This window comes from Trachemys scripta, chromosome 10 (genome assembly GCF_013100865.1).
Source record: "Trachemys scripta elegans isolate TJP31775 chromosome 10, CAS_Tse_1.0, whole genome shotgun sequence".
NCBI lineage: Eukaryota > Metazoa > Chordata > Testudines > Emydidae > Trachemys > Trachemys scripta.
Window position 1 is genome coordinate 2,130,086 of NC_048307.1, and position 25,807 is coordinate 2,155,892.

At 48.0% G+C, this 25,807-nt stretch overlaps 1 protein-coding gene and 1 long non-coding RNA gene across 16 annotated transcripts in view; one reads left to right on the plus strand and one right to left on the minus strand.

Annotated features, from left to right (window-relative positions):
- The window catches only part of TNRC6A (trinucleotide repeat containing adaptor 6A), a 173,912-nt gene extending 160,652 nt beyond the window's left edge, over positions 1–13,260 (minus strand). For 3 of the 15 annotated variants that reach the window (XM_034783085.1, XM_034783083.1, XM_034783082.1), the window contains exons 1-2: positions 13,194–13,252; positions 11,960–12,028 (exon numbers count right to left, since the gene is read on the minus strand). In XM_034783085.1, coding sequence (XP_034638976.1) covers positions 11,960–12,025 — 66 coding nt within the window. In that variant the 5' untranslated portion in view covers positions 12,026–12,028; positions 13,194–13,252. Of the gene's footprint in view, positions 1–5,240; positions 5,370–11,959; positions 12,029–13,193 lie in introns of those variants that run through there. The other 12 variants (XM_034783091.1, XM_034783081.1, XM_034783080.1 and 9 more) reach the window with 8 other exon arrangements.
- Positions 1,976–12,043, plus strand: LOC117883617. Its single transcript, XR_004647351.1, has 3 exons — positions 1,976–2,015; positions 10,727–10,840; positions 11,883–12,043. It is a non-coding gene; the product is annotated as an uncharacterized LOC117883617 (long non-coding RNA).
- Positions 13,261–25,807: the final 12,547 nt, after the last annotated feature.

Consider the following 25,807-nt stretch of genomic DNA (forward strand, 5'->3'; position numbering starts at 1 on the left):
GCTGGAGGGATTAAGCAGGCTGATGCAGTAAAAGTATTGGAAGCAACGTTAGGTGAGAAGGGAAAAGAGAATGCTTGGGTTAATAAGGGAACCCAGTTGCAGCAGTATAACTGGGTGCAGTCATGGCTGGTGAATCCCTTTTGTAATACTGTAAAACTAAGTATGCAAAGGGGAGGTAACTTAGGGTTACCATATTGCAATACTACAAAAAGAAGACACTCCACAGGGCCCTGGCCCCACCCCAACTCTGCCTCTTCCCCGCCCCGGCCCCACCCCAACTCTGCCCCTTCCCCAAAGTCCCCGCCTCAACTCTGCCACCTCCCCTGAGCACCCCGCATTCCCCCTCCTCCCTCCCGCCCCCCGGCTGCTGCTGTGCTGGGGAAGTTGCTTGGGCCCCCACCGCGGTGGAGAGCGGCGGGAGCTGGGAAAGTTGGAGCCCGGGGAGGAGGCGGTCCCCTTACCATGCCTCCCTATTTTCCCGGACATGTCCGGCTTTTTGGAAATTCCTCCCAGATGGGGATTTGAGGACCAAAAAGCCGGACATGTCCGGGAAAATCCAGACGTATGGTAACCCTAGGTAACAACCACCACTATGCTCCCCCCACCCCACCCCCCAAACAATTCCTTCAGAATAAATGTAAAGGCGATGGGTCCTTCCCGATGCAGGTATCTGCAAACAATCAATTATGCTGGCCGCTGCAGGCACAGAGACACTGATTTAAATTGTTTGACTCTGGATGATTTAGTCAAAATCATTAAAAGAAAAGAAGGTTTCCATTTGTGCTTGATTGCCTGCGAATGTACAAGGAGGGAATGTAATCCGGGGACAGTTGTGTTTAAAAAAAATATATAAAATAAATAACTGGTGCAACGCACAGGGCGTTGAGCAATCACGTTTACAAGAAATGCAAATACATTGGTGTCATTATGTAAGGTTTAAAAAACATAAAACTCCGCGCTTGTAAAACCCTCTTTTGTATGTGTAAAATAAATTGGCTTTTAAAAGATTCCACTAAAAATCCCTTTGAATCTTTCATTCAAAGTTACAAAACTGACAGACACTTTTTGGGCAGTTGCCAACGTTTCCTGGCAGTCTTTGCTACATTCTTTTCTTTCTTTCAAGCCAAACATAGGTAGCTAATGTTATTTAGCCTTTAACCCTTTCAGTATCTCAATGCTCTTATAAAGTTCAACATCTTTTTAAATAAAGACTAACCAATGTAATGGTGGCTGTGGCAGCCAGAACTGGAATTGTGGGGAGAGACACGATCCTTGCTCAGTAATAAAACAGCAGCTAAAAAAGCGTCTGGAGAATGAAAAATTAGAGACACAGTAAGGGCAGGGTGGTGGCACAAGAGAAGCGATGTTCGGAACACTGAACTGTAAGGAGGCGCTGAGTGATCAGACAATCATTTTGATGGGGGTATACAGTATTGCCAACCCCACGTTCAAAAATCATGAGATTGGCTTTAAAATCATGAGATTATGTAAAAAAAAATATTAGATTTGGGGGTCTTTATTTGCCTTCTGCTTTTTGAGACTTTAGGGTGCACTGTGGTGTGTGTGTGTCACATTTTGAAGCTTTTTCCATAGCCACAAGGGCTAGAAACTTACTTTTTCGGTAAGAATGAAGACTGAAATGATCACACATCCACCTGACTCCAGGAGCTGGGGCTTTAAGGAACAAAATAATGATCATGAGACTCATGAGCGCTGGTGACACTGGGTACATGGGAACTCTAAGCACAAAACAAATAGTTACATTTCATGTGAAAATTAATTTTGCTAATGTGTCATTATGGCAACTAAAGGGTGGGGATAAATTATAAAAGGAATGTGCATTCTAGGGGAATATGAAGTGTAAAAGGGCTAAAAGAAATGCAAACAAGATATGTGACTTAATTAAAATCCTATAGAGGCTCCACAAAGGAACCACAATAAGTGGTTTTTGTTTTGTTTTTTTCGTATGCCGGTGTGCTGTGGAAGCAGGAACCACCCAGTACCGAGGAAGATCAGTGAGTATAAGAAATGGAGCTTAACCATTAAAAATACTATCCAAAAGATTTGTTCCAAAGTAAATTTTATTCCGGGAGTGATGAACCTGTATGGGGGTGTTTTGTAAATGGAAAATAAATAATTTTGGTCAATTGTATAAAAATGTAAAGAAAGAAAAACTGAAACGCCCTAGACTGGAAACAGGTTCAAATAATGGCTCAGGGTTAAATCTATTAGAGAAATATTGTATAATAATGTTCAGTTTATGCACCTACCAGAGTTACTGAATTTCAGTAATTTGCTGTCACTGAAATTTGGTCAAAAATGGTTAAAAACTATTAAAAGGACTTTATGGACAAAACAATAAACTTTAAATGCATAAAACAGCTAAGATGGGGCAGCAACAGAACTGGAGGGAATGTAATAAAATTGGCCTGGAAGCTGAATTGTTTGAGACCAGGATGTCTCTCTGAAACCAAGTGACAGGGACTCGGTGGGAACATGACCAAGCATTTTAACAGAAGCTAGCAGCAGAAGTATTGCATCTATGAAATGAACAAGTGTTTTAGCAAGAATTAGCATCTAAGAATTGCATTGCATTTTAAAAAACAAAGCAAAGAATGTATCGATAAAGAACTTTTAATTGTTTATTATGCATGATCTTGTAAATGGTTTTTCTAAATGTATGAAATAAAGTTAATTTGCTATTACGAAAGGTAAAAAGCAAAAGCAATGATGTAATATGGTGGAAATGTTTTATATAAAGTAAAAAGCAGCTTTAAGTGACAAAGAACAAGGAAAGTTGCCCTCTGTTATTACTACAGAAGTAAGCTATAAATAAGGGAGGTCATACTAATTAGTGCAGGGTACAGAAATTAACCAGGGTCCAATACCATGAAGTTATATGTGAAACCACTGCAGCCCATATGGTGTGGAAGGGTTTTGCTTTTCCTCCTCAGATTCTGTTGGAAGACAATGACAAGGTCTGGGAAAGCCCCAAACTTGTACTGCTGTTTACCGGGGCGGGGGGCGCAAAGACAACACTTACATGTGCAGGAGTAATGGCTGAGACCGAGTTGCCAGCTTGTGGGTGTACTCTGGGAAACGGTCTGCAAATTGAACAGTGTGGCTGAGATGCTGGGAAATTGGTAAAGTAAAAACTTCCTATCCTGGGAATGGCAAGTATTGTGTGGTGGCTGGAAAGGACCACTTCCTATACGGACTGTTATTTTCACTGGCCTTTGTGCGGTTTCAGACCTGAATTTCCCGTGGTGATAAATAGCAAGATTTTTATAATTTGTACCAGTTTTCCATAATGTAAGCGAAATACAGGCAAAGTTAAAATTGCAGTAGGGTGATTTAAAGGCAGGGCGAGCATATACTGTGGGATTACATTCCTGGTGAAGGCTGTCATTTAAAGTTTTGGACATTATTACTGTTATTGTGGTAATTCCTGTGTTGATTTCATAGTGCAGAGTTTGGTGGCTGTATACAATTTTGCCAAGTTGCAGAAGTATGTTTGAAATGCTTGATGTAGTAAAACCCACATTGTATGGAGGGTTTTAAGATGGGGAATGTAGGAACATAGACCCCGTTAGACCTGGGTGAAGTGTGGTTTTAAATTGAGTTGGGGTGTCAGCATGAGGAACAGGGCCAAAGCATGGGATCAAAAAGAATGAGCTCGTAAGAAAGAAGAGTGGCTGTGACCCTTTGAAATACCAGGCTTCTCTTCTTTGAGCTTTGGGCTGAAGTAAAAGAAATAAATCACGGTGAACTGAGTACCAGGTGCAGTAAATAATTGGCTATATAAGAAACAGCTTCCTCTGGCCTTCGCTAAGGTCTGATAATTGGCAATAACACGACTTGTTTGTTAAAGGGTATAAAAAAAAGTAAACTCTTAAAGGCTGCTAATACCTTCCTGACCACGTTGGAGCCAACCAGTAAGCATCTCTGGGCTTAGCCTGTTTGTCAGTATCTTGATCAAATGCTTATAAATGTTTGTTGCTGTTTGGCTGGAGAAAATCGCTTATTATTGAGGCTTTTTAGGCATGTTTGGAGCAATTGTATTAACACGTTTGGCCTTTGGATTGAGTCAAGGAATTGCTGGCGTGGTCAGCGTCGTGGCCATACGCTGTATCAGTAACAATCACCCCCACGCCATGCGTGTGCCGGATGCCGCCTGCAGGAGCCAGCCTTTGAAATTTGCTGCAGGGAGTGCGAAGGAGCCGTCATGTACTCACACCCCTCCTCCCCCCAGCACTCTGTGACATGAGGCTCCAGGATAGGGTGACCAGATGTCCCGAATTTACAGGGACAGTCCCGATTTTTGGGTCTTTCTTATATAGGCTCTTATTACCCCCCGTCCTGATTTTTCACATTTGCTGTCTGGTCGCCCTACTCCAGGACCCTCAGTCCCCATGTGCAGGGCCCATGGCTGGGCTGTTCTGTGCCTGCAGTGGTCACCGCTCTGACTCGTGCTAGCTGCCATGAGGTGGCATGCAGACTTTACCTCGGCACAGCTCGCTTATATGGCCCTTCCTGGTGCCAGCCCTGCCCTTTGTGCAGACGGGACCTGCCCCGCGCACCATCCGCCCGTTGCAGCAAGGCCAGTGATGGTGCCTTTGTGGCTGCAGTGATGGGCCCACAGGGTGGAACTCCCTCCCCTTCTCCCCGCCCAAATCCCTCGCAGTTCAGCCACATCTTCAGAGCAGGGACTGCCCTCCCCCTGGAGAGTGCCCCGCACCCAGCAGGCCCCACCATAAACAAACATTAATACCCACTTGCAAACACCACCTTAGCTCTGCCCCAAGCTCTCTCAGGAGCAGCCCCTGCGGGCCTTACAATCACGCCCCTCCCCCCTTCGAGCAGGCTCCCTGCCTCGGTGTTACGTATTTGTCTTTTGTTCTCATGCTACACGGTTGTACGGCACCCGGGCCCTATCTATCAATAACCACCAGCCCGCTGCCCTCTCTCCCCCTCAGCCCTCTTGGTGGGGCAGGAAGGGGAGAAACGAAGAGGGACTAGGCAGCTAGTAAATGGGCAGCGGATCCCTATGTTAGCCGAGCAGCAGCAGCGCAAGCAACCTGGGGCACCAGCACAGGAAGGGTTAACGTCATTCCAGCTGACAGAATTGGGGACAGTTCTAGGTGCCCTCTGTGCAATAGCGGACAGCGCTGGCCAGCAGCCCGGGCACTGCCAGCCAGCCCCCCCGGGACAATCAGCGGGACTGGGATTTTTCAGCCTACCTGCACGGTTAGTCGAAGGAGAAGGAGCCAAGTGAGCACACTCCTCTGCCGGAGCGACTGGATCCAGCCCACCCAGCCGGCTCTCCGCCACACAAAGGAATCCCAGGCTACAGCCAGGTACGAGATCATTCATCTGGATTAAAGGGAGCTGCTGGCTGGTGCCCTGGCATTCGAAGGAGCCCCCTCCACCCCCCAAAAAGAGAGACAGAAGCAGAACCCCAGCTTCACCTGTCACTAAGGCTCCTGCTGCAAAAATCAGTAGGCGCCGGGCTATGTCCTTGAGACACAGACTGATGCCATCTGGGCAAAATGCCACGAGTTCCCTGGAGACCGGGAAGCGCCACGCTGCATCCAAAGGCTGCACGGCGAGCAGAGCATGGTGCCGCAATCAACAAACATTAACCACTTGGTAGCGCAGGCAAAGGACAGACCAGGAGGGGAGCTTGGCACGAAAGGCTTCAAGAGGATGCACTGTGTGCTGTTAACCCCTTTCAGTGCCGGTATTCGGCGGGGACGCTGCGCAGGAGTTCGGCCAAGCACAGGGAACTGAACTGCCATTTGGGGCGGGGTGGGGGGTGTGGAAGCGAGGGAGTCACTAGCCAGAGGGACACAGATCAGGTTAGAGAGTGTCCTGTGTCCAAGGCACGAGGCAGGGCTGCTGGACACCCACAAGTGCCAGGATAACGGGGGCAGCAGATTTGGGGACAGAGTCACAGCTGGGGGCTCAAAGGGGCCCTTTCTGCTGCTCCAGTTCAGGGGCTGTTCTGTGCTGGACTGGTCCCCCAGAGCTGAGTAAAACAGCCAGGGGGCTGCTCTAACTTGCACCAGCTGACAAGAGTCCCGGGGCCCATTAGAGAAGCCAGGGATTCCTGGGCACCCAGACCAGACCTCCTCCTCCCAGCCACACTCCTTCTCCCAGCATCCAGGAGGTGGTGGGGTAGAGGCCACTGCAGGGGCTCCATGCCATCCCAGTAATCCCTTCATAGGGGAGATCCACCAAGAGCCGCATGCACCAATTTTAGGGCAGCTTTGTGGGGTGGGTACATAAAACACCCCTGATCGGCTGTGAGGCCTTGAAAAGAGCAGGGCACAGAATGGCAGCCAGTGGGTTTAATGCACCACATCCTGGATTTTTGGGGTGCTCACTTCACAACTTCCGTGGCAGCATCTATATGCAGTGTTCTGCTTGCTATAGCCGTCTCCACTCTCCTCCCCACCCCCTTGGAAGTGCCCTGCGCTCGATCTGCTACAGAAACAGCAGCAGCACCGGCTTCAGACGGGGAATGGTCTCCTAACCTGGCTACACCGCTGAGGAACAAAGATCCCACTCAGGAGACTATCCCCAGCAGTAACAGAAAGAAACGGGAAGGAAAAACAAACCCTGAAAATGAAAGAGAAACAGAATCGCATCAGAACAGAAAGATCACACGGGTCCTGTCCTGAAGGGGTCCGAAGGTGTAATTATGACACATACAGATGGAAGACATAATTGCACGCAGGAGGGTGGATTCTTGCATGCTGCAGCTGGTGGAAAACTTGTCCAGAAGGGGGTCTCCCTGGCACTGCATACTAGGAATTGAGTTTGCACAAACAGCTTGTCCTAGCTCTAGTAAGAATACCTGGGGGGGAGGGGAATCTCTTGGCCACGCCCCCTGCCGCTTAGCCAGCAGACTTGATTTATGTTTTAAGTGTGTGCGCTGTATTGCTGTGAGGACAGGTAAATATACAGATGCCAATTGGCCACAAGCAACTGCTCTAGTGTGGATGGGGGTTTCGAGCAGTGACTTGAAAGCCAGGACTCCTGGGTTCCATTTCCAGATCAGCCCGATTTGCTGTGTGAACTGTAACTTGGGCCATTAATTCTGACTGCCTCAATTTTGAGATGCCCAACACACAAGAGACCTGAAAACCTGATGGTTACAGGTGCTAAGCACTCCCAGCTTTCATTGACTTCACATAGATTTCTGGGAGTTCGGCACCTCTGAAAATCAGCCCCAAGGTTTCTGAGGTCAAGTAAAAAAAAAAACTGAAGCACTTAAAACCAGTTGACACTTAAATTAGGGCTTCAATCCCTGTATTGCTACCTGTAAAATGGGAATAATAATCCCCATGCAATAAGGGATTGTGAGGCTGAATTCATTCATGCTCATAAAGTGCTTTCAGATCCTTAAATTCTTTATTGTTACTACTAATAAAACCGACACAGGAAATGTGGCAGTATTTACGTGAGTAACATGGTTTCCTTTTGCAGCACTTGGGCCAAAAGGAGAAAGTTATTTTTAAAAATCTAATATCTGTTTAGAATAAACCCACTCCTACCAGCCACAGCTCTGAGCCAGGTCTGAAACCATGAGAGATGCACATGTAAAGTTCATCTAACTCACTGGTCATGCTGATGTTCCACTGAGGAGTGAGCCAGTGGACTCCAAAGCCACTCAGAGGTGTCTGAAAAGTGTGAAGCCAAAGAATTTCAGCCACGAGGGAAGTGCCATTAGTACAGCTCCTGAAGATCCTCATAGAACAACTCTGGGCTGGTCTGCGACTGGCAAAGTGTCACTGCAATCTAAACTAGTGTACACTAGGGGGCACCCTGGTAAGATCACACAGAAACCTTGCACATTAAATGAGGAAAAAAAGATGTACAGATATTTCAAATCCTAGCAAACCCCTTTGCAGCCAGCCATTTCCTGGCTGACCCGCCTCGCAACACCACCTGCTGGGCTACCGCTGTCCATTCACAGGCCAGGGGAAATCAATCAATAGCAAGTAAGGACACACTCCACCCGACCCATTCAGCAAGCCCACTCTACCTGCAGGATTCATTCAGCAGCCTAGCTGGTACTTTTTTACCTGCCTACACCTGGAGCATCCAGCAACAGCCAATGGCCCAGGATATTAGAGGCCCTATTGTATTTAAGGGGTAACCCAACAGAGCACTGTTATTAAACACGGCTGTAAGGAAGACTGCAGCACGAGGCAAATTGCAGCCATATTTTAAAAGGAGGAAATCCAATATTTGGGAAAAAAAGTAATATAAAATAACTAATAGTCATGGCAACCCTAAAGCGACTTCGAGCTCCTGATGTGTCATTATTCAGAGCAGACTGTTTTAATGCTGGGAGCACTGAGTTATTGCTGAAATAGACCCAGCTTGTCCTTTTAACATATTCATTCATTTTTATGATTTGATTCATATCGATTTCTCTCTGCTGGTTACAAAATCAGATTTGCATACAGAGACTTGTGAGCAGGCGGCTTTCTCACACGACTCCATACGCAGGGCACAAAAGCCACCTCAACCTTCTCCACACACCGAGCTACTCCCAGGGCTCCTCACTGGGGCCTGCTCAGCGAACACACACCAGATCCTTTCTAGAGGCCATTCCTACTTCCCTTACTTCTGGGCGGGTTAATGAGCCACCTGTGTCAATGGCGTTGTCTACACTAGAGAACTCTTCTGTTCCAACCCCCTAGAACCTACGTAAAACCCTCCTTATCCACATGCAAAAGTGCTCCAGCCAGTTTGTGGGTGTTCTAAGAATTGGGTGGAGTAGGCTAGGCTCCCAGCAGGTCCAAGAAACGGCTTTAGTTCCACTGTGGGTAGGTCTAACTGAAATGGTACAGTCATGCCCCAAAGCCTGCCAGAATCCTTTGCTTAAGTTCTGCCAGGGCACCCTGGGTGCCTGCCACAGGGTGCATCAAGAAGCCATGCCCCTTGGAACGAGCTGGCACCAACCAGAGCCCCTGAGGGTACCTGGTGATTTCCTTGAGAGCCAGTAACACAGCAGGTGTGTGCTTTGCAGAAAGGAGCGTTCCCAGCTCGAGAACTCCCCAGTGCCGAGTCTACTGCCTCTGTGAATCTCCTTATTCAGGCCCCAATGTCATTCCTGTCCAGTATCACTGGGAGGTTGAGGTCACCCCACTGTGGTTCAGGCCATTCTGCCTGGCTCCCCAACCTTCTGCTCACACTGTTAACAGGTGGGGGAAAGGACGGCTCAGGGCTCCACTAATGGTACGCCCGGCACAACAGCACCTTTTACATCTGTCTAGGTTCACGTGGTGGGTGGCCACTTAGGGTGAGGTAATGGGGTGCACTCATCTCGCACAAGAGCCCCCTAGTGCACTCCTGCAGCTTTTTCCTCGATTTCTTTCACTCACAGTCGTCCCCATCCCCCTCGTCAGCCACTGCACTTGTCAGGCAGGTTTCGGTGACACAGCCCTTCAGCTGAGTCACACACAGTCTGTGTGCAAAATAAACAACCCCCTTGTGGGGTGCACAATCCAAAGTGTCCTGCAGCCCTTCCTGGGCTCAGTTCTCTCACTGTCCAGCAGGTACCCTCGGCTGGTGTGTCCCTCTCTGCAGCCCCCCCAGGCTCAGTCTTTAACCAGCCCAACAGGACCCATCACGGTACCCTCACTTGGTCTGGTGAGGTTGCAAGGCTCCTACTCTGGAATTGAGCAGCGCCCTGAGGGCTTCTGCCCCGGGGACTCCTTGCCTCTCCTTGAGTCCTTCCTGTTGAGCCACGCTCTTGGACTCGTTTCACCAACCACAGCTTCCTGCTTAGTCCCTTTCAGCTCTTGCAGCCAGCCAGGAGCACCTCTTGCTCCTCAGGTCCCTGCAAGCAGGCTGAACTCACTCCGGCCCTGCAGCTCCTTTTATAGGAGCCTGCTGGGCCCTGATTGGCTGCTCCCTGAAGCCCTTCTCATTGGCTGTGTCCCACATAGCTACTCTAGGCAGGAGGACCTCTCTATTGCTCTTTTCCTGTGACGGGGTGAGGCGGGGCCACACAAGGCCTCCAGCAGGGGGCCTCTGGACCTAGTCCACCACAGACATCCTGGAGACAGATGTCACAGCAGAGCGGGTTTGGAGGCTGGAGCGTGGAGGGAGGACACTCCGTTCCGGGCAGGGAGAGGGATAAAGCTGTCCAAATGAAAAAGGGCCAACAAAACAGTCCTACAGCCCACAAAAGTGTCCGGGGTCGCCCTGTAGTCCCTTGCCAGGCTAAAGGGGAGGTATGAAGAACATGCTGGCAGTGTGTGTTGAGTCCCTCTCTACTAACTGAGGCACACAGAGGATGAGAGCTTACCACTGCTACAAGTTAACAGGGTTATTCCTTGAATTCAAGTGATAGGGATCTATATTGAAGGTGCTGGGTTCTACCCCTGCTCATGGCTTGTGGAGGACAGAGGATGGGCATAACATGTGGACTAGCAAAGGTCAACTCCTATACTGAAGAAAAACCCTTTATTTTTCCAGACACTGCTACCAGGCAGAACCAGAAGGAACACTTTATTAATACTAAAGCCTGGTCAGGGGGCACTGGTGCTTCTGCCTCTGAATCCTAGGACAACAGGAAGTGAGAAGTGGGGTTTTGGGGGGTGTTAATTTATTAAAGGATGCGCACTCTCCTCCAACACATTTGACCATCCCCATGCGGAGGTATGCATCAGTATGTCAAGTCTCATCCCCTCTGCATTTATTCTAGGTATTCAATAGCAACCGCATATGAAACCGTTCAAAATCAGCTTCCCACCCGCATCAGAAAGACAGAAAGCCGTTAGGACCCAGCGCTAACCAAACCCAACCATGGAAAACGAACGTAAGTGTTACATATTTGCTGAGGGATTTTAGCCTTCTAAGAATTTAGCTTTAAATCGTTCTTCCAAAGAATCTCAGCTTTCACGGAAATCATCTGTATTGTTTGCCATTGAAAAAATCCTTCCCTACACCCCACACAGCACCCTCCTGGCTTCACTGGCATGTCAAAGCCCAGTGGGAACCACAGAAATGCATGGACAATCCTGGGCAGTGGTCCTGCAAAGATGTACAGCGGCGCTTTCCTTCACACACAGGGAGTGGCCCAGGAAGTCACTGGGCGTGAAGTCAGCCACATGCAGATGTCTTTGCTAAGAAAGCAAACAAGTAAAAACCCTTCCCCTCTCCACAGCCAGGTTTCAGACTTGTCTCTTACAATGTCATAGGCCCAGCAGCTCTCCAGTCCTCCAAGGAGTCCTCCAGAAAAAAACAGGGAAGCGGAGACTAGCTTCTCAGCTCCAACTCCAGAGAACAAAGTAGATGGAAAGGATTCTCCCTGACACAAGAGATCCCTGGCTGTCCTAGAGCAGACTGCTGGCTCTCTGGCATCCGCTTCCCGCCCTTTGTGTAGGGGTGTGGCAGGGTCGGGGCAGGGCAATGGCTCTCTGCCTGATCCCCAGCTAGCAGAGTATCATTTAAAGCAGCCCCTAGGACACTCACTTACCCCAGGGACCGGTTCAGGATCAGCAGAAGGCAGGGCTAGAGCCCCCTTTCTCCCTGCATCCCCCAGCACAAATTGGGGCAGCTGAGAATCAGGCTCAATAGCTCTAAATTAAAAATAAGGAAGAAGAAAACAAGAACCTCCCCCACCTGCCTATACATCAGAAAAAGGGCCTATTTTATTGTTTGCAAGGGAAAAGGGTCAGGACTGGAGGATTCCGAATACACAGCAAGTTAAATGCATAAAGGGTAGTTATTCCTTTATCCATTTTATTCCCTTTGCTGTAGTTCTTTTAATAGTTGCAGTTCTAATTGGGAGGGGCAGTAGATACAAAAATTTAAGCCACAGAGAATTGATTCTCATCAAGGTTTCATTCTTTTCGCAGTTCCTCTGATCCATGGCTGGCTTCTCATACCCCTCAGTTTTTAGGTGGAGGATGAACCATGGATTCACTTCTCTTACCTGTTTCTCTTCACTTCTGAGCTCCCTGTTTATATGTGCCTGGGCATGGGTTGACAGCTCTTCCATTACCTACAATAAAGAACAATGCGCGCTGACTCAGTTTCAGGGTGTGTGCAGCATTCCCCAGAGAACTCTACATGGAAAGCTCTTGCATCCGTTCAGTGTGTCAGCTCCATGGCCTGCCAAACGACGAAAGCTCTTGGTGGGAACAGTATCAAAGGGGATCGCTGACCGTCGTGCCGGAGCCTTAGCAAGGTGCAGCCCTTGGAGGCGTGTTCTCCTCTTCCCACTAGCATCAGCCAGGCTTGCAGGCCCACACAGAGCAGGGAAGAAACTCCACCAAAAGGTCTGGGAAGTTCCTTTGTTCCCTGTCAGGGGCAGATGAAAGACCCCAGCCCCGAGCCCTTTGGAGATTGAGGTCTGAATGGCACATTTCTCTCAAATGGGTGAACTGGGGAGCGCGCAAGGGAGTGTTTTGGTCACAGTTTTGGGTTCCTTTGATTTTAGGAGCCTCATGTATAAACTAGCTGTAGAAAGGGGGCGAAACATCTATTTTGGTGCCAACGGATGTCTGGTATCCTTCCCCACTCTGTCACCTAGACCAGAAGAAATGCAGGATGAGGGCTGTACAGTAACAATCTGATACGCCCCATCCTACCCTGTGGGTTATCACCTCTGCGCTAACCTTTAGCCTGGTTTGCACCTGGGGGGGGGGGGGATGTGTGTTCTGCACCAGCGTAGCTACACTGATGCAAACCCCGAGTGTAAGTCACTTTTCATGCCAATGCAGCGTATCCACACTACAGGTTGCACTAGCACAGCTACATCAGAGCAGCTACAATGGGGCAAAAACCAAAAAAATCCCCTCGTTCTCAATAATGTTTTGGCCTCGGGCTGTTGGACAATACAGTTTTGGGGTCAGAAGTGCCATGTTCTCATTCTCACGTCTCACTTGCCCCAGCTCAGCTCTCTGACAATGCGCATGTAACATTTGCTACACAAGTCGCAGCACTTGCAGAGTGCTGGAGGGCAAGTCACTTCCCTGGCAGCCTCATCTGTCCTGCTGTGTCCAGACCCAAGCAGGAGTGTAGGTTACATCTCAGACTGTGCCAAAGAAGTGCTGTGCCCTTGTATTTCCCCCTGGCTGGGGCCCAAAGGAGATAAGGATGTTGATGGAACAAATGTAATTTTCAGTCATTCAAAGTGCTCGGAAGGTGAACGGCGTCATACTCACTCTCACGGGTGGCACTTGGGGTGGGAGGGTTCCTCTCTCTTTCTTGGCACTTTAAATCCCGACGTCATAGGCTAAGACAGAAAAAGCCAATGATTATAAGCAGATACCAGCCCTCCGCTCGCCCCGAGCTACGTCAGGTACAGAATTCCAGCACCCCTGTGATGACAAGGACAGCGAGAGAGCCAGCAGTGGGAGGGGACAAGGAAGGGAGCTGCTAGGAGGAAGGTTACCGCGCCAGGAGGGAGCAGCGGCGAGGACCCACTGTCTGTCATGCTTGGCTGTATGGCAGGTTAGCGGCTCCGCCCAGCAGATATTTTGACCATCCTTCGGCTACATGCTGCCGTACAGCGGTGGGTGCTCCAGTGTGTTCTGGGAGGCGCCCAGGGACTGGCAGAGCCGATCGAATTGGAGCCAAGTGAAGGTTGTCTAGGCCGCAAAGGAATGAAGTGGTTCTTTGGCGTCAAGGGGGACCTTTCCCCCGCGCCCCCAGGCTCAGGATGTCAGTGCCTCAGCCATGCAAGCAACACCGCCCAGAGCAAAGGGCCTGGGGGATTAGGCTGCAGAGAGGCAAACCCTGTGCTCTGGCGCCTCGCCCCCGGCTCACGCTCTGGAGTTTCAGAGACTTTTTTTTTTTGGTCCCCTGGAAAAGAGAAACCAGGAGGAGGCAGCTGCAGGAGTAGCCCGGATCAAACATCCAGCTTCTCACTAGCACCAGGCGTGTTGCTCCAGGGAAATGGGGCTTTAATACAGGGTGGGAATTCCATTCTTTTAGTGTTCAAACCGGAAACCAGACAGGCTTCCCGGTGAGACCTAGCGTAAAATCAAGGGCCTCCCAGGCAAAATAAGAAAAATCTGCAACTGAACCGCCAAATTCAACAAACTGGCTGAATTTAGAGCCAAAGGAAGAGGTAAGAAAAGGTATGTAAATGACCCCAGTGTAGATAAGGCCCTCCTGAGCTAATGAAGGGTAGATGAAGCGTAGGCCTTGTCTACACTACAAAGTTTTGTGGGCAAAAGACAGCTTTTGTCGACAAAACAGTGGATGTGTACACACTGTGATGCAGCAAAAATGCCCTGTTTTGGTGACAAAATAAAACCAACCTGATGAGAGACATAAGGCTTTTTGCACAAAATATTTGTTGACTAAGTGCCAGTGTAGACCCCCACGCTTGATTTTATTGCTTTAATTGGCCTCTAGGAGATGTCCCACAATGCCCATTGTGACCGCTCTGGTCAGCAGTTTGAACTCCATTGCCTTGCAGCCAGGGAAACAACCATCCTCTCCTCCCCCAATCAGTACGGCGGAACAGAGTGTTGATGCACGCTGAGATCTCACGGGAATCCTCCAGAGAGATCTCCAGGAAAGTTTCTTGAGGTACTCGGCAAGCCTCTGCTGGAGGTTCCTTGGTCGAGCTGTTTTGTTCCTTCCCCCATTGTAGGAAACTTTCCCGCACCATTCGGCAATCACTTGTGCAGAGACCAAAGTGGCACACAGGGAGCAGGGCGGAAGCCACAAGTATGGAGTAGATGTACCCTCGCTTCCCTGCTTACCCTCAGCAGTGAGATGTCTGCTACAATGCCCCCCGCCCATGGAAAAGTGTTTTTTCTCCCTAGTTGACTGCACCACAACCTTTGCAGAGCACTCTTTTCCCCAGGTAGAGCACCCTCAACCCCACCAGCCAACACTCATCATGCTTTGGGTGTCCGCCGAGATGTGTGCTTGCCAAGGGTCAGGGAGACAGTGATTGTTATGTTACCAGAGGTGTATTTTACTGAAATGTGGCAATGCTGTGCGTGAACTTAACAATCCTGCTTCTGTGCATTGTTCCTTCCGCTTCGGCAGGTGTGGCCTTGAGGAACATCCCACACACCCAAGTGTCTCCACCAGATAAGAAAGTGCCCAAGAGGGAGCAAAGAAGACATGTTCCGGCAGGTCCTGCACTTCTCCAAAGCAGAGAAAAGGGAACGCAAGGAGTGGAGGGAAACCAAAAGGCAGGATAGAAAAGAAAATCAGGAGTTTGTTAAGGATGCTACTGAGTGAATGATTAAAGTCATGGAGGAGCAGATGCTGAAGTCCTTAATAATGCTAGGACAAGAAGCAATGGGCTTAAATTGCAGCAAAGGAGGTTTAGGTTGGACATTAGGAAAAACTTCCTAACTGTCAGGCTGGTCAAGCACTGGAATAAATTGCCCAGGGAGGTTGCGGAATCTCCATCATTGGAGATTTTTAAGAGCAGGTTAGACAAACACCTAAGATACGCCACAATCTGCTCGGCCTTCCCACAAGACCTAGTGGCAGAAGGTGTTGAGCTGGACTGTATCCTGTATCCTGCATCCTGTACAGCAGACAGGAGAAGATCAAGAATGAGCTCTCAGAACTGGAGACTCTCATACAATACCAGCCTTCTACACAAACTTCAACGTGGCTGGACTTTACAAAAATGAGACAAGCCATTTACAATGCACATTTCACTTCTCTACAGAGGAAAAAGGATTGTAAGCTATCTAAACTAATACCTGCCACTGGGGGCTATAACAATGGTACCCTCAACTCATCTAACAACATTGTCAATCTTTCCAACCACACACTTAGCCCAGCAGAAGAGTCTGTCCTATCTCGGGGACTCTCTTTCTGTCCCACCATCCCCACGAACATGATACAGTTCTGCGGTGATTTGGAAGCCTACTTTCGTCGTCTCCGACTCAAGGAATATTTTCAACGCACCACTGAACAGTGCACTGACCCACAGGAACCTTCCTACCAACACTACAAGAAGAGGAACTCTGCGTGGACTCCTCCTGATGGTCGAAATGACAGACTGGACCTCTACATAGAGTGTTTCCGCAGACGTGCACAGGCTGAAATTGTGGACAAACAACATCACTTGTCCCATAACCTCAGCCGTACAGAACGCAATGCCATCCACAGCCTCAGAAACAACTCTGACATTATCATCAAAGGGGCTGACAAAGGAGGTGCTGTAGTCATAATGAACAGGTCAGATTATGAACAGGAGGCTGCCAGGCAACTCTCCAAGACCACATTCTACAGGCCACTATCCTCTGATCCTACTGAGGAATACCAAAAGAAACTACACCATCTGCTCAAGAAACTCCCAGCTACAGTACGGGAACAAATCTACATGGACACACCCCCAGAACCCCGACCAGGGGTATTCTATCTGCTACCCAAGATCCATAAACCCGGAAACCCTGGACGCCCCATCATCTCAGGCATTGGTACTCTGACAGCAGGATTATCTGGCTATTTGGACACTCTCCTCAGACCCTATGCTACCAGCACTCCCAGCTATCTTCGAGACACCACCGACTTCCTGAGGAAACTACAGTGCATTGACGTTCTTCCTGAAAACACCATCCTGGCCACCATGGATGTAGAAGCACTTTATACCAATATTCCACATGAGGATGGACTACAAGCTGTCAGGAACAGTATCCCTGATGAGGCCACAGCAAGCCTGGTGGCTGAGCTTTGTGACTTTGTCCTCACCCACAACCACTTCAGATTTGGGGACAACTTATACCTTCAAGTCAGTGGCACTGCTATGGGTACCCGCATGGCCCCACAGTATGCCAACATTTTTATGGCTGACTTAGAACAACGCTTCCTCAGCTCTCGTCCCCTAGTGCCCCTCCTCTACTTGCGCTACATTGATGACATCTTCATCATATGGACCCATGGAAAGGAGGCCCTTGAAGAATTCCACCTGGACTTCAACAATTTCCACCCCACCATCAACCTCAGCCTGGACCAGTCCACACAAGAGATCCACTTCCTGGACACTACAGTACAAATAAGTGATGGTCACATAAACACCACCCTATACCGGAAACCTACTGACCGCTATACGTACCTACATGCCTCCAGCTTCCATCCAAGACACATCATACGATCCATTGTCTACAGCCAAGCCCTAAGATACAACCGAATTTGCTCCAACCCCTCAGACAGAGACAAACACCTACAAGATCTTTATCAAGCATTCGTAAAACTACAATACCCACCTGGGGAAGTGAGGAAACAGATTGACAGAGCAAGACGGGTACCCAGAAATCACCTACTACAGGACAGGCCCAACAAGGACAATAACAGAACACCACTGGCCATCACATACAGCCCCCAGCTAAAACCTCTCCAGCGCATTATCCACGACCTACAACCTATCCTGGAAAATGATCCCTCACTCTCACAGACCTTGGGAGGCAGGCCAGTCCTTGCTTACAGACAACCCCCCAACCTGAAGCAAATACTCACCAGCAACTACACACCACACCACAGAAACACCAACCCAGGAACCTATCCCTGTAGCAAACCTCGTTGCCTACTCTGTCCCCATATCTACTCTGGCAACAGCATCAGAGGACCCAACCACATCAGCCACACCATCAGGGGCTCATTCACCTGCACATCCACTAATGTCATATATGCCATCATGTGCCAGCAATGCCCCTCTGCCATGTACATTGGCCAAACCGGACAGTCCCTCCGCAAAAGAATAAATGGACACAAATCGGACATCAGGAATGGTAACATACACAAGCCAGTAAGTGAACACTTCAATCTCCCTGGTCATTCTATCACAGATTTAAAAGTCACTGTCATTGAACAAAAAAACTTCAGAAACAGACTTCAAAGAGAAACAGCAGAACTAAAATTCATTTGCAAATTCAACACCATTAATCTGGGCTTGAATAGGGATTGGGAGTGGCTGGCTCACTACAGAAGCAGCTTTTCCTCTCCTGGAATTGACACCTCCTCATCTATTATTGGGAGTGGACTACATCCACCCTGATTGAATTGGCCTTGTCAACACTGGTTCGCCACTTGTGAAGTAACTCCCTGCTCTCCATGTGTCTGTATATAATGCCTGCATCTGTAGCTTTCACTCTATGCATCCGAAGAAGTGAGGTTTTTACTCACGAAAGCTTATGCCCAAATAAATCTGTTAGTCTTTAAGGTGCCACCAGACTCTTTGTTGTTTTTGTAGATACAGACTAACACGGCTACCCCCTGATACTTGAGCTGGACTGTGGGATAGGTACCCACAGTGCATTGCTCACACTGTTGATGCTAGTGCGCCACGTGTGGACGTGCTCTGCTGACAGAGGGAGGGAGTGTGAACATGCAATGCCGATTTTTAGTGTAGGGCTTTTTGAGTGTCGACATAACTTTTGTCGACAAAATTCTGTAGTGTAGACAAGGCCTTAGAAAGGGAGAATTTAGGCGGAATACCAGGAGACGCTCCCCAGGAGCCCAATGTATCAGGCTGCAGAACCGTCTTCCCCAGGGAAATGGGGGAAGAACCGATTGCTTGGGACTTCTATAACTGGACTGGACAAAGCACTCCAGAGTGTGCTGTAGGGAACACTCCTGCCCGGGTACCAGGCAGACAGGCTCCTCAATCTGCCAGGGCCTCCCATCTCTCCTCTCTACCTGGCTCCAGGAATGACTCTTCCAAGACCCGCATGTTTCTGTCCATGGATTAGTGGCACTTGCTACACCTTTTAATTTGGCACATGGAGGATTAACTGAGACCCGGGAAAGCAACACTGGATATAATTAAAATATACATCCAGTTAATTACTGATAATGCTTCCCCTCTTTAATATTGGCCTCTAGCAAGGCTTTTGCTGAGAACAGCAAAGCAAAACACTTTGTTTTTATTAGTTTTTTAAAAGGAAAAAGCCTCATCTATCTGAACATGACACTAAAACATTCTTGGGTCCAGCCTGCGTTCACTAACAATATCTGTGCATTCATATACCAAGGAAATTCAATTATCTGGCAGAACATGTCCCAAAGGCATTTAGATAATTGCAACCATAAGTACAAAATCTGCCACTAATTATTAAAGAAATACCAAATATGGAGACCAAATGATAGAAAAGTGGCATTACTGAGTATAAAAACCACTCACACATGCTGGAAGCAAGTAAATTTTCACAGGGGCACTTTTCATTATGATTCTAGAGTAAAAAAAAAAAAGGTACATTACAGAAGTTGGATAGAAATGCTGCTACTGAAGAACTCCATTACCACGATTCTGAGTGTAGACTGAAAACCTCCAGGGGGCTCTGCAGAGAGAAAGGAGGAAGAGAGGAGATGGGAGCCCCTTTGCCAGACAGAGAATTGGACCCTGTGGAAAACACATGGTTTCCAGAGGAGAAAAAGACCGAAGTGGCACAGAGAAAAAAGCTCGCTTGGGATATGGGGTGGGCGTTGACTGAGGATCTCCAACCACTTGTAAGAGAAGCTGAAGCTTGGAAGAGCTTATTTGAAGTCAGTGGTTAGGGCAGTGCAGGTTCTATTTGTGAAGCCCTTTGAGAGCCTGGGATAACAGGTGTTTTGTGGAGCCAGGGCCCGCATGGGCGTTCTTTATTAACCATTAGTGTCACATTTGCACTGTATTTTGTTTCCCAGTGACAAACATTTTAAATGAAAATTTCCAGAACTGATAGTTTCCTGCGGGGACCCTCTGTGCAAGGGGGATGTTTGGAAAGTAACTGAAACCTCCCATCCATTAGTTATTTCTCCTATAAAATATATAAAATATATTAATAATATAAAAATATTGCTCGAGCATGCAGGGGTGTAATCAGGAAGCCCAAAGCACAATTGGAGTTGCAGCTAGCAAGGGATGTGAAGGGTAACAAGAAGGGTTTCTACAGATATGTTAGCAAGAAGAATAAGGTCAAGGAAAGTGTGGGCCCCTTACTGAATGGGGGAGGCAACCTAGTGACAGATGATGTGGAAAAGGCTGAAGTACTCAATGCTTTTTTTGCCTCAGTCTTCACAGACAAGGTCAGCTCCCAGACTGCTGCACTGGGCCACACAGTATGGGGAGGAGGTGAGCAGCCCTCAGTGGTGAAAGAACAGGTTAAGGACTATTTAGAAAAGCTGGACATGCACAAGTCCATGGGGCCGGATCTAATGCATCCCAGGGTGCTGAGGGAATTGGCTGATGTGATTGCAGAGCCATTGGCCGTTATCTTTGAAAACTCCTGGCGATCGGGGGAGGTCCCGGATGACTGGAAAAAGGCAAATGTAGTGCCCATCTTTTAAAAAGGGAAGAAGGAGAATCCTGGGAACTACAGACCGGTCAGCCTGAACTCAGTCCCTGGAAAAATCATGGAGCAGGTCCTCAAGGAATCCATTTTGAAGCACTTGGAGGAGAAGAAGGTGATCAGGAACAGTCAACATGGATTCACCAAGGGCAAGTCATGCCTGACCAACCTAATTACCTTCTATGATGAGATAACTGGCTCTGTGGATACGGAAAAAGTGGTGGACATGATATACCTTGACTTTAGCAAAGCTTATGATATGGTCTCCCACAGTATTCTTTCCAGCAAGTTAAAGAAGTATGGATTGGATGACTGGACTATAAGGTGGACAGAAAGCTAGCTAGATCGTTGGGCTCAATGGGTAGTGAACAACGGCTCCATGTCTAGTTGTCAGCCGGTATCAAGCGGAGTGCCCCAGGGGTTGGTCCTGGGGCCAGTTTTGTTCAACATCTTCATTAATTATCTGGATGATGGGATGGATTGCACCCTCAGCAAGTTCACGGATGACACTAAGCTGGGGGGAGAGGTAGATATGCTGGAGGGTAGGGATAGAGTCCAGAGTGACCTAGACAAATTGGAGGATTGGGCCAAAAGAAATCTGATGAGGTTCAACAAGGACAAGTGCAGAGTCCTGCACTTAGGACGGAAGAATCCCATGCACTGCTACAGGCTGGGGACCGACTGGCTAAGCAGCAGGTCTGCAGAAAAGGACCTGGGGGTTACAGTGGACGAGAAGCTGGATATGAGTCAGCAGTGTGTCCTTTTCGCCAAGAAGGCCAACGGCATATTGGGTTGCATTAGTAGGAGCATTGGCAGCAGATCGAGGGAATTGATTATTCCCCTCTATTTGGCACTGGTGAGGCCACGCCTGGAGTATTGCGTCCAGTTTTGGTCCCCCCACTACAGAAAGGTTGTGGACAAATTGGAGATAGTCCAGTGGAGGGCAACAAAAATGATTAGGGCGCTGGGGCACATGACTTACGAGTCGAGGCTAAGGGAACTGGGCTTATTTAGTCTGCAGAAGAGGGGGTGGGGGATTTGATAGCAGCCTTCAACTACCTGAAGGGGGGGTTCCAAAGAGGATGGAGCTCGGCTGTTCTCAGTCGTGGCAGATGACAGAACAAGAAGCAATGGTGTCAAGTTGCAGTGGGGAAGGTCTAGGTTGGATATTAGGAAAAACAGTTTCACTAGGAGGGTGGTGAAGTACTGGAATGGGTTACCTAGGGAGGTGCTGGAATCTCCATCCTTAGAGGTATTTAAGGCCCGGCTTGACAAAGCCCTGGCTGGGATGATTTAGTTGGTGTTGGTCCTGCTTTGAGCAGGGGGTTGGACTAGATGACCTCCTGAGGTCTCTTCCAACCCTAATCTTCTATGATTCTCCTTCCTCCCTAATTAGCTTCTGAACAATGCAGAGTAAGGCAGAGATGAGCACTGGGTTTGTGGTGCTTGAACTGACATCTCGGATACTTACCCTGCAATAAAAGCAATTACACTGAATATAGGTCACAAGTGATTTGTGTTGAATATTCAAGCAACTTGAAATAGTAAATAGTCATGTACAAAATGGATAGTTTTTCCTCTGCCCTCTATTTAATCTCCGCACATTTCCCTCCAACACACCAGGCAGCAATTGCAGGGCTGTGTACAAGACACTCGCTAGACAACATCAAAACACAAACCAGTGCTCCAACATATCCAAAGTTACAGAGCAATTCTGCCCAAACAGGAGCGTATCGCTCAGTCAGAAATAACAAGCGCTCAGCAAACCCTTTAATTCCACTGAGCTGCTTTTAACATAAAGCCTGTTCCATCAGCCCAGTTTAGGACTAGAGGGCCCAATCCTGAAAAGCCCGGCGTCTATCCCGGTGCCTTAGCTCTCTTTGAGACCAGTGGGAGCTGCTGATTCCCCCGCACCTTTTGGATCAGGCTCACGGTTTGGATGAGCCCTAACTCCACTTTCTTTGAGTTTTCTCTTGGCATGTAGAGAGCAATCGCTAGTTCCCCTGAAGTAAGAGCTAAGACAGCTGCGAAGATTCGCAGATGAAATGAAATGCTTCCAGTTAGCTCTCTTGTTTACACTTTGGAAAAAGATGTATTCTTAATGAGCTATTTGCCGTAGGAGCCTCAGAGCTTCAAAGCAGATGAAAATCTTAGCTTAGTAACACTTGGGTTTTTTCCCCAATCAAGGCAGAATGCAGAACAAAGGCTCTTAATAGTGAAATTAAATACTTTTTAAGATAGTCAAAAACCTCAGATGTGTACACTTGAAATTCAGAAATAACTACAGTTCAAGACAAAACAGCGAATAACGCCATTCTTCCTTTATTTGCCCACCAACGTCTGAGTTCAAGCTTCTAGCTGAAGTAATCTGAGTCTAAACCCCCAGAGTGGTATAAGAAATGCAAGTGTCTGCTCTGCTGTCGGTGTCAGACCTGTGCTGCTAGTTGTTACCGGCTAAGCAAAGGATCCTGCAATTGTCAGGGAAGCGGCATTTCAGCTCTCAGCACCTCTGCCAGCTCCACACACAGATGGGATGAAACCAGCAGTGCAGTTCTTCAAATATCCCAAATACAAAGTCTCATAGCGGGCTGGAAAGCCAAGGTAGCTGGGCCAATGGAGAAGAGTGAGACATCTGTTCAAAATGGGGATTTCTCACCCCGTGTTCAGGACATTACATTAAATTTCATGGCGTTTTGAAGGACCGAGTCTGATCTTCAAAGTGATCCCGAGCTTTAGTTAACCCCAAACACTGTGGTGAACATATTGGGCTTTAAGTAGACGCTAAGAATTTTTTTTAGAAGCAAAAACTGGGCTACCCTAGAAAAACCCTAAATGCTGTGATTCATGCAAGTGATCTATTCGAGCTAGGAAGTGTCCTTCTCTCACTAAACTGTAGACCACCTCTTTGCCTCCTCATCCCCATGGCCAGCCGCAGAGGCTGCGTTTCAAACAGGTACAGCGATTCCTGTGTAGGTGTTTGAGTTTGTACAGGGCTTTGGGGTGGCAGGCACTGTCAGAATGACAGGGGAGATACATATTCTGATTGTCATTTTCCTGTTCTCCCCCAAAAGGGCTGTAATCATTGATATTAGTGAGCATCGCATTACAAAATGCAGCAGGGCGTAGACTTTCCAGTCCCTGCCCAACACACCCAGGGACCTTGTGAATGTTTCCTGCTATTTTCCATCTCCAGCTCAGTGGATCACACTCCAAAAGTTATAACTGCAAAGCCAGGCCTTCAGAACAGGGAGTTGTTCGCGAGGTCACCTGTCACCATGTTCGTACGCAGAGTTTTAAACAGCGTCACAAAAACTACTGAATGGCAGCCGTCCGGCTTGAAAGACGATGGTGTAAACGCCAAAGCAGTTCGGTTACTGTGGGTTGTCCTGCGGCATTGCAAGGATCTAAAAAGTCCAATTCTCGAGTCACAGCCCTTGCCACAAACAGCACAGGAGTAAAGTGCCAGAAGACAGGCCAGAGCGCTACTAGCACTTGAGGCCTGCTGTGCTTTCTCCTTCCCTCTCTCCACCACCTCTCTTCAACCTCTGACGCCCTGGCACAGCACAGCCCTCTAGCGTAGCCTGTTGCTAGCTACATCCAACTAGCTGGCAGAGTTGATGCTGAACATTTTCAAGTCCCTCTTGCAAATGTCCTGGAACCAAAGCCTAGGTCAGCCTTGGAGCATCTGCGAGTTCCCCATACGAGACGTCCTTTGGACATGTCCATCCTCTATGCGGTGCAGATGACGAAGCCATGGGTGATATCTGTGTTTGAGAACAGTGATTAGACTTGGTAATTGTGTGTTCTCTAGTACTTCAGTCTCAGGAACTTTGCTTTCTTGCTTGATGTTTAGAATACAGTGAAGACAGAGGGTGCGATTGGTCAGCTGGACAAATGGGGTGGCTGCCTTTCCGGGGTGAGAATTAAGCTTGTCATCTAGCTATGTTATCTGATACAGTCAATCCTAGACAGCAGAACTTGGGCACAACGTCTTGCATGGTGCTAGCCAATAAATCTTCTGGTGCAGTCAACACACCGTGTGCCATAATCACGGTCTTCTTTAGATTGATGGCTAGTCCAAATTCATCACAAACTAGTGCAAAGTTGCTGCAGCCCCTCTTCACTGTACGCAATGAGCAATGCATTGTCAGCAAAAAGAAGTTGCTCTATCAGCAGGTGATTGACGTTGCCTTTTGCAGTTGGACTTGCAGTGTAGAAGAGATTTCCATCTGATCTTGCATGGAGACCTACACTCTTGGTGCTAGATGAGAAAGCAGTAGACATAACATACCGGGGAGTGTTGGTGCCAAAACACATTCCCTGTCTGACACTACTGTAGATTTCAAAGCTGTCAGATTGATCATCATACTGGACTGTAGCCTTCATGCCATTGTGGAAAAACAATCAGTCTGAGGAGCACTGGGGGACAACCAATTCTCTCTAGCAATTGGAAAAGACCCTTTCTGCTGACCAGGTCAGAAGCCTTTGTAAGGTCAACGAAGGCCATGTAGAGAGGTTTTCCTTGTTCTTGACACTTTTCTTGCAGTTGCCTTAGTATAAAGACCATGTCAATAGTTGATCTACCAGTGCGGAAGCCACACTGATTCTCTGGATATAGACATTCAGCGAGAACTTTCAGTCTATTGAGAATGACCATGTGAATGCCTTACCTACAACATTAAAGAGAAAGATTCCCCTGTACTTGTATCTCCTTTGTATTTATACAATGTTATGGTGTTGGCTCCGCCATGTCTTGTGATACCCCTCTTTCCCTCCACCACACAAGCAAGAGATTGTGCCCATGTTTAAGCACAGCATGTCCGCTTTCTTTCCGTACTGCAGCTGGAATTCCATCTTTTCCTGTAGCCTTTCCTGGCGCTAGGAAGGTGATTGCCTTTTCAAGCTCATGTATAGATGGCTCTATATCAAACTTTTCGACAGTCTAGAGCCCGGGGATTGCATTTAATGCTGCTTCCAAATGTAGTTTCAGGCGAATAGAGTTTGTGATAGTGTTCCATGCAGTGCGGCATCTGGTTGCTTCTGTCAGTGATGACGTATGTCTCCATTAAGAAAACAAAAATGAGCACAACTGAATAGATCAGCTAGGTCCATGATCTCTCCATCTTCTGAGTGCAGAGCATAAATTCTACCATGTTCTTGATGCATTCCAGGTAGAGGCCTTGTTACTTGGACAATGCACAATATCCACAGCAAGAGATAATATATGCCAGGTTAACACACACATACTGAGTCCAGTCCTGCTTCCACAGAAGTCAACGAGAGCTTTGCCTTTGACTTCAGTGGAGCCAGGATTTCACTCCCTGCTTCTTGGAATGTATTAAACTGTCTTTTACTTTGGTATAATGTAACATTTAACAGGTAGTTACCATAAGAGGAATCTTATGTTCAGGGCCGGCTCTGGCTTTTTTGCCACCCCAAGCAAAAAAAAAAACAAAAACCCCCAAAAACCTGCAGCGCGATCGGAACGGCAAAACGGGGAAAAACAAAAACAAAAATACCTGTGGCCG